The 8787-nt window shown below is 59.3% G+C and overlaps 2 protein-coding genes across 2 annotated transcripts; one reads left to right on the top strand and one right to left on the bottom strand.

Annotated features, from left to right (window-relative positions):
• Positions 1–717: 717 nt before the first annotated feature.
• Positions 718–1346, top strand: H696_04189 (hypothetical protein; the record flags this gene model as incomplete). Its single annotated transcript, XM_009498066.1, has 2 exons — positions 718–1064; positions 1235–1346. 2 exons carry the CDS (start codon positions 718–720, stop codon positions 1344–1346), a joined length of 459 nt encoding a protein of 152 aa, XP_009496341.1.
• Positions 1347–5138: 3792 nt separating this feature from the next.
• Positions 5139–6607, bottom strand: H696_04188 (hypothetical protein). Its single transcript, XM_009498065.1, has 2 exons — positions 6412–6607; positions 5139–6217 (listed from the first exon to the last, which is right to left on the bottom strand). Exons 1-2 carry the CDS (start codon positions 6423–6425, stop codon positions 5293–5295), a joined length of 939 nt encoding a protein of 312 aa, XP_009496340.1. The 5' UTR covers positions 6426–6607; the 3' UTR covers positions 5139–5292.
• Positions 6608–8787: the final 2180 nt, after the last annotated feature.

Below are 8787 nucleotides of genomic sequence, written 5' to 3'. Positions count from 1 at the left end.
CCCCCCCCCCCCCCCCCCCCCCCCCCCCCCCCCCGGTGGCCATGGCTGGCCCGGCGACCAGGCTCTCCGCCAGGGCGGCCCAGGGAGCGCGGGCTGCGCTCGGCGGCACCCCCACCCCCGCACCGCCCATCGGGCGGTGCATGCCTTGCAACAGATCGCGCGACACTCGTCCCGGCACCCGATCCGCCGGGTGCTTGCCCGCCTGCTCGGCCAGCCCGCCGGGTCACGCCAGCCGTTCCTTCGTCCATAGCACTGTCAGGTATCCCGGCCTGGCGACACACGATCTCATTGGCACGCCCTGACGCGGCCATAGCACCGACGGGCCTGTGCCATCCCGTCAGCGGGGACCCCGGCGAGCTTGTCACCGCGTCCCGATGAAACACCCACCGCCTCGCCACATGGCCCACACCTCCGGCCGGGGGAGCCGTTCAAGGTGCGCTTCATCCACCCGAATCGAGCGCCCACGGCCAACGGCACCTGCGTACCTGGCTGGCCCACGGCCCCGGCAGCACCTCTCGCTGCGTGAGAGGCAGACCGGCCGGCCGGCAGCCAACCCCCAGGCGCCCGCCCGTGACACCACAGCAACACCCTCGCGAGTCGAGCACGCAATAACACGGCACCCGCATGCAGGTACCCTCGCGCACCACTTCCGCTCCACCGTGGCCGGGAAACCGGCAATCGAGCGATGCCCACCGACACACGCGCGCACATGTGCCCATGTCTTCAGAGCCGTCGGGGGTCTCGAGCCCCTCGCCCGGGCCCCACATCCGCGACATCTGCCGGTTGCTCGGCGGCCGGCCCCCGCCACGCAAGATCCCTTGCATGGCCAAGCGAGCATGCGCCGGCCCGCACCCCGGCTGGATCCCCGGGCATGGCGGCTCCTGTGGGGTCATCAAGGCCATTAAGGCATACCGACGCCGTCGTCACACAGGGTGCCCAGCGCCGGGGTCCGGGCTCGGTACCGCGTCCATGCACCCGGCCCGAGCTGGGCCCTCACATCCGAACCCAGCCCTCGGTCGGAGGTCCGATGTCGCGCTCTGGGATCCGGGCAGCCCCCGGGCCGGGTGTCTGCTCCCTCGGCTCCACTCGAGCACCGCCACCAGGCAGAGCATGGCGCGCCCCGGTCACGCCACACACGGCCACCGCGCAATGAGGCGCTTTGTGTGCTCACACAGCGAGGGACCACATCGCGTCGGCGGCCCCGCACCGGGCGCCCCATGCACCACCAAACCAGAGCCGCCTCGGCGCCCAAGTCACCCGCTGTCTGGGCCGCAACCATACCCGCGCCCGGACGGACCCCCACATCGCCCTCCCGGAAGATTGCCCACGAGTCGGCCGCCTCCTGACACCGCGGCCTCCCATGCACGCCCCTGTGCCCCACTATGGACCACGGTGAGACATGCACACACACACACACACAGGCAAATGTCCGATGCCAATCGGCATTCCCTCTCCATGGACACCGCCACCCCACGCACCTATGGGCTAGAGCCGACGCCAGCCCGGGCAGCGGCAGCCGCTCCTGGGCCCGGCCAGTGCTCAGTTGACCATGACCCAAACCGACAGCGCCACGTCCCAGGGGCAAGATCTGCGAGGCGCCTCCCGTGCTTGCTGGCCGGTCACCCTCGGAGCACATCCCTCGCCATGTGGCACGGCCCCCCCCCAATGGTGTCTGCCACGCGCGCCGCCCACGGATCACTGCCAGGTTGGTCGACTCCACAGCCAGCGCCTCGCAGCACCCAAACCATGGGGGATGGCCCCACACCCATGCATCGAAGGAAGTACATACTGCGCGCGGCCGGATGGCGGCACTTGGCCATGCGCCTCCTCCTGAGTGTATTCGCAGGCACACGCCCACATATGTCTCCCTGGGATGAGAGGGTTTCTGTGCACGCGGGACACCGGGCGACGCGCGTCGGCCCTGCTCTCGGCGAACCGCGCCTGCTCCCTGGGCACGGCGCGCACGCTCGCTCGACGAGGGGCCTTAGGCAGGCACGAGAGCAGCGGGCAGCGCCCCAGGCCACCGCCGCCGCACGCTTCCCCTCTGCCAGGGATCAGCGAAAGCGGGGGGCAAATGGCCGGTCGCTGTCCAGGCGAACGGGCCACATGATGCGCCTGTTCATCCGGCGAAGAGGCACACGGAGACGCCTTCTCCCCGGCGCGCGCAGGCATCTCTACCCACGCAGAAAGGGTGCACCACGAAGCCCCGGCTCGCGGTTGGCCCCGGCGCACCGCTGGGCGCACTGGTTCCCGTCCCCCTCCATCCTCCTCTCCCGCGCCAGTGCGATACCCAGCACGCCGGATTCAATTCGATATTTCAGATCCATGACCCGACGCAGGCATCATCCCACGCCCGGCCGGCAGACACACGACCCGTGGGCCACCTCTCCTTCCACAGGCACACCTGTCTGCAGGGTCCCAGTGGCGAAAGCGCATACCCCCCCCCCCCCCCCACGCCCGTTGACAATACTGAGGGCCAGGCCCGGAGGAGGAGCACCAGGGGGGGGGGGAGACGCGGCCACAACCGCTCGATCTCGCATCTGACCACGGCACAAGAAAGCCTCACAGAGGGGCGCAATCTGCCACCCCCTGCTACCAGCCTCATGAGCCAGCGCCACGGCCTAACAAAAAGGAGGGGGGGCCTTCTCTCGAGCGTGCCCCGGTGCGCAGTGATATCCACCGCGTCATGTTTGCCTGTCCGGTCGGCTCGGTAGCCGTGATCCTGAATGCAGCCTCCATACTCGTCATTGGGCCCACCATCATCCCCCCAGGCAGCGAAGGTCCCGCAACACCGCGCGGGGGAACATCGAACGGCCAACCACTCGCAGCAGCTTCTTCCCTTCTCCCGGCAAGCGGCCTGGAGCGGTGTGGCCTGACAAAAAAAACCCCTCACGAAGCCCAGGTGGACCTGGCTGTGTCCACGAATGGGGGGTCGGCCATCTGTCCACCGCCTCCCGGGGCCAGGAAGTCCCGAAACCACAGATCACCCTCAACCCCGCCAGGGACCCAGGGCGGATGGCTGGCTCCTGACCACAGGACGGAATCACCGAGGCGGAATGAAGCACCCGGGGGGATGGTCACCAAGCACGAGGGGGGCCCTCGCAGGCACGTCCTCGTGCGGTAAGGAGGCAGAAGCCCCCGGCCGCCCGGACGGCTGCCCATGCCGCGAGAGAGGGCACGATGGAGCATGTCAGACACGAGCGGCCGCACCCGCACGCACACATCCACATCGAGAAGGAGAGCAGGCGCCGAGCTTTCATCACGATCCGCATGTGTGCATCGGCATGATGCCCACCCCCCAAACATGGGTTCCCGGCGACGGCGGCGACGCAAGCATCGCGTCCGCTCTCGCACCTCGCCTGTGGCGCCGGCCTGCTCCACTCGGCGCGTCTCCCACAAGGACAGGCAGGCATCCCTCATCGCGCAGATGTACCTGTGTTTCCAGGGAGGACCAGGGGGGGATGAAGAACCGAAGGGGCAGTGAGTGGGAGAGAAACAGAGAGCAGGCACAGATGACCTCGTGCTCCCACATAGAAGGGCCTGATACCAGGCATTTACTGGCCACCAAACGGCAGGCAGGCCCCTCTAGCCAGTCCTTGTTCAAGAATCCACTCCAAGACGGAGCACCTTCAGCTCCTGGTTCCACCACTCGGATCTCCCCGACCAGGAAATGAGAGATTCCAAGCGTACATACGTTCGTTGGAAATGAGAGAGAGAAATGGAGGGAGGAACAAGAGAAAGCAAAGCGGCATTGCACGCAAAGGTAACAGGATAACGGGTCAGCAGAGCAAAGAAGCAAGGCGTAGAGACAGTATACCTACCCCGTCCAGGGCCTTCCCAGGGCATGCATGCGGGCGAAAGGGTAATTGACACGAAACACGCACCCAGCCCCACCCCCTCCGCCCCCCACACACAAGCCGAGGCTATCGCGTCACTTCCAACAATCTGTCGAAGGGCCGCTCCAATCACAAACTCCCCACGCATTTCCTCTCATCCTGGTTTGTACTCTTTTGCTGTTGCCCCTTTGCCATCGAAGACCACAGCTCTGCATGAAATCAAACATCAGGGAAATCCATTTTTCGTGGTCCCTTCCTGCGGAGATAGTCATACACATCGAGTCACCTCTATGTGGGCCGTCTGCCCTCATCCTCCCTATTACCTACCCGTTTATTTCCTCCTCCCCGTGAACCCTTATATAAGGGCTCCCTTTTCTCGCCTTGCCTCCAAGGTCTTGGCACCTGCAAATTCAGTCATTTCCTACCCGGAGAATATAGATTCCAATTACCCTGCTGCTGTCCATTATTCCCCCTGGAGCGGTATGACTCGACTCCAGTTGTACTCTCCAATAGGATGAAGATCACTAGCCTCCGCCTTTTTTGGTTGCCCTGTCTTTGCTCGAATGACGACACACCCGGTAAGGAACGCTTCTGGCGCCTCACCGACACTCAATCAATCCCCAAAAAGCACATGATTGACGCAAAGTGCTTCAATAGCCACAATCAAATTCGACCGCGAGTTTACACTGATCCAGCCATGCAGCTGCAGCTATCTGGCCGCGTGGTGTGTACGCATGTGCATGAATATCAAATTGAACGATGACACCATGCGGACCCTTGTAACTGATTGAGCCTAGATTGATTGAATTCCATCTTTCAAAGGCAACCCCATGCTCTCTGCTAGTGCGCTTTTTTGCGTCACAATCAGGCAGCCGGTTTGGCACGAAGCTGACTTGCGTGAATGTAGTCCCTGGTGGGATGTGGGGTAACTAGGGCAAATAGCCACGATGGGGGAGATAACAAGTCAAGCTCCAGTTGGGGTATTAAGAGCAGGGGCGCCGTTCTCTCCTGGAGCCAGCGATAGCGAGCTCCCTCCGTCTTTCACTCCCTCCCTCCCTCCCGCTCTGTCTCTCTCTCTGTCTCTCTCTCTCTCTCTCTCTCCCTCCCTCTCTCTCTCCCTCCCTCCCTCCCTTCCTCCCTCCCTCCCTCACTCTCTCTCTCTCTCTCTCTCGCTTAATCCTTGCGAAGCACTCCTGCCTGTTGGGGTCTTTCTTCACAAACACAAAAAAGTGCCCCGTTGATGAGAAACCTGGTCGCCGCTCCATCCCCCGAATGCAACCAAGTCCCGCGAAGAAGCAGAAGTTTGAGATTTATGTGTATTCAAAAAGCTTGCGCGAGGTCGAAGGAAAAAAGCCCAGGTAAAGAGGCGAAAAAACTCCGTGCGCAGAAAGTACATCAGATAACTACAAAAGGCACCAATTCTTACAAGAAGAAAGTGAGTGGGAGCAAAGCAGCATTAAAGCTCCTTGATGGACCATTTGACAAAGAAGGTCAAAATAGTGATGGTAATGAACTTGCGCATCGCCTGGCAAAACTGCGTGCCAAAATCATCGTGCGGGACGACTGGCTCAGGAACGGCAACTCGAAAATCCGCTAGAATCTTTTCCTTGAACGGATAAAAAGCCAGGCGCAAGCGTTTGGGGAGGTTGTTGAAATGGTCAAGCTCAACCGCATCCCGCATAGGCGCGGTCGCTTGCTTCTCGCTGGCGGCCAAAAGAGCTGAGATGTGAGCAAAAAGATCATGATAGTTCGAGATGAACTCCTTAGAACTGGCAACAGCTTCACAGAGCGTGTGATCAGCCGGCAAGTTTTTCGATAGTTCATCGATGGTCTTTCGGAAATCCAGACTACGCTTCATCAGATCACGATGGAAATCGGGCCAGTCCTCCCAATCGGCCGCAATGAGATCGTCCTTCAACTTACTCTCGCTGTCAGTGAGCTTATTCAGAGACGAAACGTAATGCGATCCATCCATATCGACTCGGAAATGACCCACAGCCTGGTACATGGAAATCATGTGCCAAATGGCTAGAAGATCCTGGCTCAGCACCGGATTGAGCTCCTTGTCAATCTTAGCCTTGTAAAGGTCCTGGATCTCTTGATGGAGCTCCGCGATATTTCCCTGGCGGATTTTCACCAAGATGTCCTTCGGGAGACATGCAATGTCCTTCAACCTTTCGAAGAGACCCCCGATGAGCTCCAGGATATTACCAGGCTTCTCGGGTACAGGACGCTTGCCGATTGTCATCTGGCCGACTTTTTGGCCAAGTCGATCAACCGAAGAAGGGGCAGTGGTATTCGGAGAACGGGGGGCAGGGGCGCCGGCGTGTCCCTGCTGCGGACCACCCTTGGTGACAGGAAGACCTGGGATGGAGGGGCGGCTGATCGACGAGTGATGCATATTTGTCCGCGTAGAGTGTCAGATTCCATGAGTCAATTTTCAGTTTCAGTTGTGGATCGCGTGGTACCCGAGTTTTAGGCAGCAAAGCCGAAATAGAGCGGGGAGATAAGGGTAGAAGCGTGTAAGTCTTGGTGCCCAGGGGAAGAACATTGCAATTGTAGATGATCAACATACATGTTATTCGTCATAGCAGAAGCGGTGGCTTTGGTAAGGTCGCTACTTTATGAAGATACAGAGGTGTAGAGTGGAGGAGGAGATGTACTCGCAGAAAAGATATTCAGGAGGGATGTATGAGGAGGTGAGGAGTTTGGAGTGAGGGGAGAGAGTGGAGAGTGTAGCGAGGGGAAAAGGGAGAGGGGAAAGGGGGGGGCCTGTTTCATCGGTGAAGGCAGAGACAGTGCATCCTTTTATAGGTGTTACCATCCGCCCTTAATGCTCTCCCCTCCTTCCCCCCTACCGCCCAACCGAGATGGTCACAGGCTCACCCGCCAAAACACGACGATATTTTAAGGGCCGAATTGATTCCGGGACAGCATGTAGGAGGTGCATTCGGGCACAGGAGAATCCAACCAGTCAAGGGTAGGGGACGAGATACTCAGCACGATTGCTAACTGTGACTCTGTCTTCTTGGCCATATCAGACGGCCGAGCGCCTGCACCACACAGCAGCATTACTCTTGAGACCCGGACGCGGACGACAGACACCGAATTTCGCGGCAAGACTCCCCACACAAGACACTCATACAAGCATAACACATATTTCTCCCTACTTCTCTTGTCCCAACTTCACGCCCTCTTGCATCTCTGCCGAGCAATTTACCCCCTTAACAGGCTTTACCCCTCGCTGCGTCTCTCAACTCTCCGCCCTGCAAAACTAAAATATCACCAGGACTCACTTTGGCCCTCTCAAGCTCCGGTTCCCGCCCCGCCCCCCCCTGGCTTCTGTTTCCAGACGGCTCGGAAGACGCATTGAAATGGAAGAGGGCGGGAGCTATCTTTGGAGGGAGATCCTGATTCTTCTCAAGTTTGATAGAGGAGGATGCGCTTTGGAAGAGAAGCAGCCGCTCGATAACTTCCTTGCCTCGCATCTTCGGGTCTTTCTCTCAAGCAAGAGATGGACCGTTGGGGCCGTGCAAGGGTGGGTAATGGGGATTGCGTATAGATAGATGGTAGTTATAGTGCTTACCGCGAAGCAAAATCGTGAAACCCGAGCCTCATATCTGCAGTTGCGACGCCCGTTGGGTGATATCGGCGTCTACATAACAACGCTTCTTCTGTAAACTAGCATCTCCAGAGCCGATCGTTGTGACATTTCCATTGATCTTCGATCCTTTTCTTTTAGAACAAGCTGCACGAGCATCCTTCAATGGCAAATCTATTTGACCAGATGGACAGGCCTCCTTCTATACCAGTATGACCTCCTCACTGTCCAAGAATATTGTGGCAGATGGTAAAATGGGAAAGCCGGCCCCAGGAGCACTCATAGGAGCGGTGGGAGAGGAACAGCCCGCCAGGCCGCAGCTAGGTTAGAAGCAAGATGGACTCTTTCCTAGACCTCACTCCTTAACCCCTACTCCTATTGGTCGGGGCTCATAAACATTGGTCGCGCTGATTGCCCGAAGGCGATTGCCCCAAAAGGAAGGCTGTACACCAGTAGGCCAGGACAATTGAGGAAGGAGACTACTCTTGGTTACGCAAAGAGGTTGAAATCCCGGGCCCAGGCTTATGCGGGTGTATGCGCTCGCGATTATGACCATGAAGCGGCTCATCTGTGAGTGTGCGTGTGTGTGTGTGTGTGTGTGTGTGTATGTGTGTGGAGGAAGGCGTCTGGCCTGTTGCGTGGACGAAAGGGCTGGAGAATAGAAGATAAAAGGAGAGGGGGCCAGACAGAGCGATGAAACGTGGAAGAAGGACTCTTTCCTCATGTCAACTCGATGCGTTAACCACTCGAGCAGCGCAGGTCGGACGTACCGTGGACCTAGGCAGTACGACGGAATGCCGCCAAGGAAGAGATCGCCTTGTGCCTTCATTCAGACCTTGGTCAGGGCCGTCTTAGCCATGACTTCAGGGACCCGCACTATCCCATGAGCTTCTTTTTTCGCGAGAAAGTTCGTGCACTCCACACTAGCAAAGTAAGTGCCCCCTTCCAGGGGCATTTCTAGCCAAGGGGCAGTCCTCCCACGTGCTGGCTCCCGCGCGCATTTTACACCCTGCAGATGGGGAGGAATAAAGAGAGCCGACCCTCTTCAGGGGTCTGTGCAGTTGCCTAGGCTCGGGTGGATTGACTCCGAATGAGGTCGAATCGCACTTATTGGGCTACAACACTTTTGCCGGAGTTGCGTACATCTCACCCAACGCAGATTCACCTCTTCGCTGGATACCCCCACTTACAACTGCTCGTTGGTTGGGCAAAGTACGGGGGTCGTCGAACTAGATGACTGTTCTTCGAGCTGCCCCCCTGCGCAGAACCACCTGGGTAAGAGCCCCCCCCCCCCCCCCCCGTGCGTTCAGCTATAAGAGTAGGTTGCCAGGGGAAGATGCCTCCTCTCGC

Source organism: Fonticula alba, assembly GCF_000388065.1.
Source record: "Fonticula alba strain ATCC 38817 unplaced genomic scaffold supercont2.6, whole genome shotgun sequence".
NCBI classification, from domain to species: Eukaryota; order Rotosphaerida; family Fonticulaceae; genus Fonticula; species Fonticula alba.
This window is presented reverse-complemented; position numbering and strand designations above follow the sequence as displayed.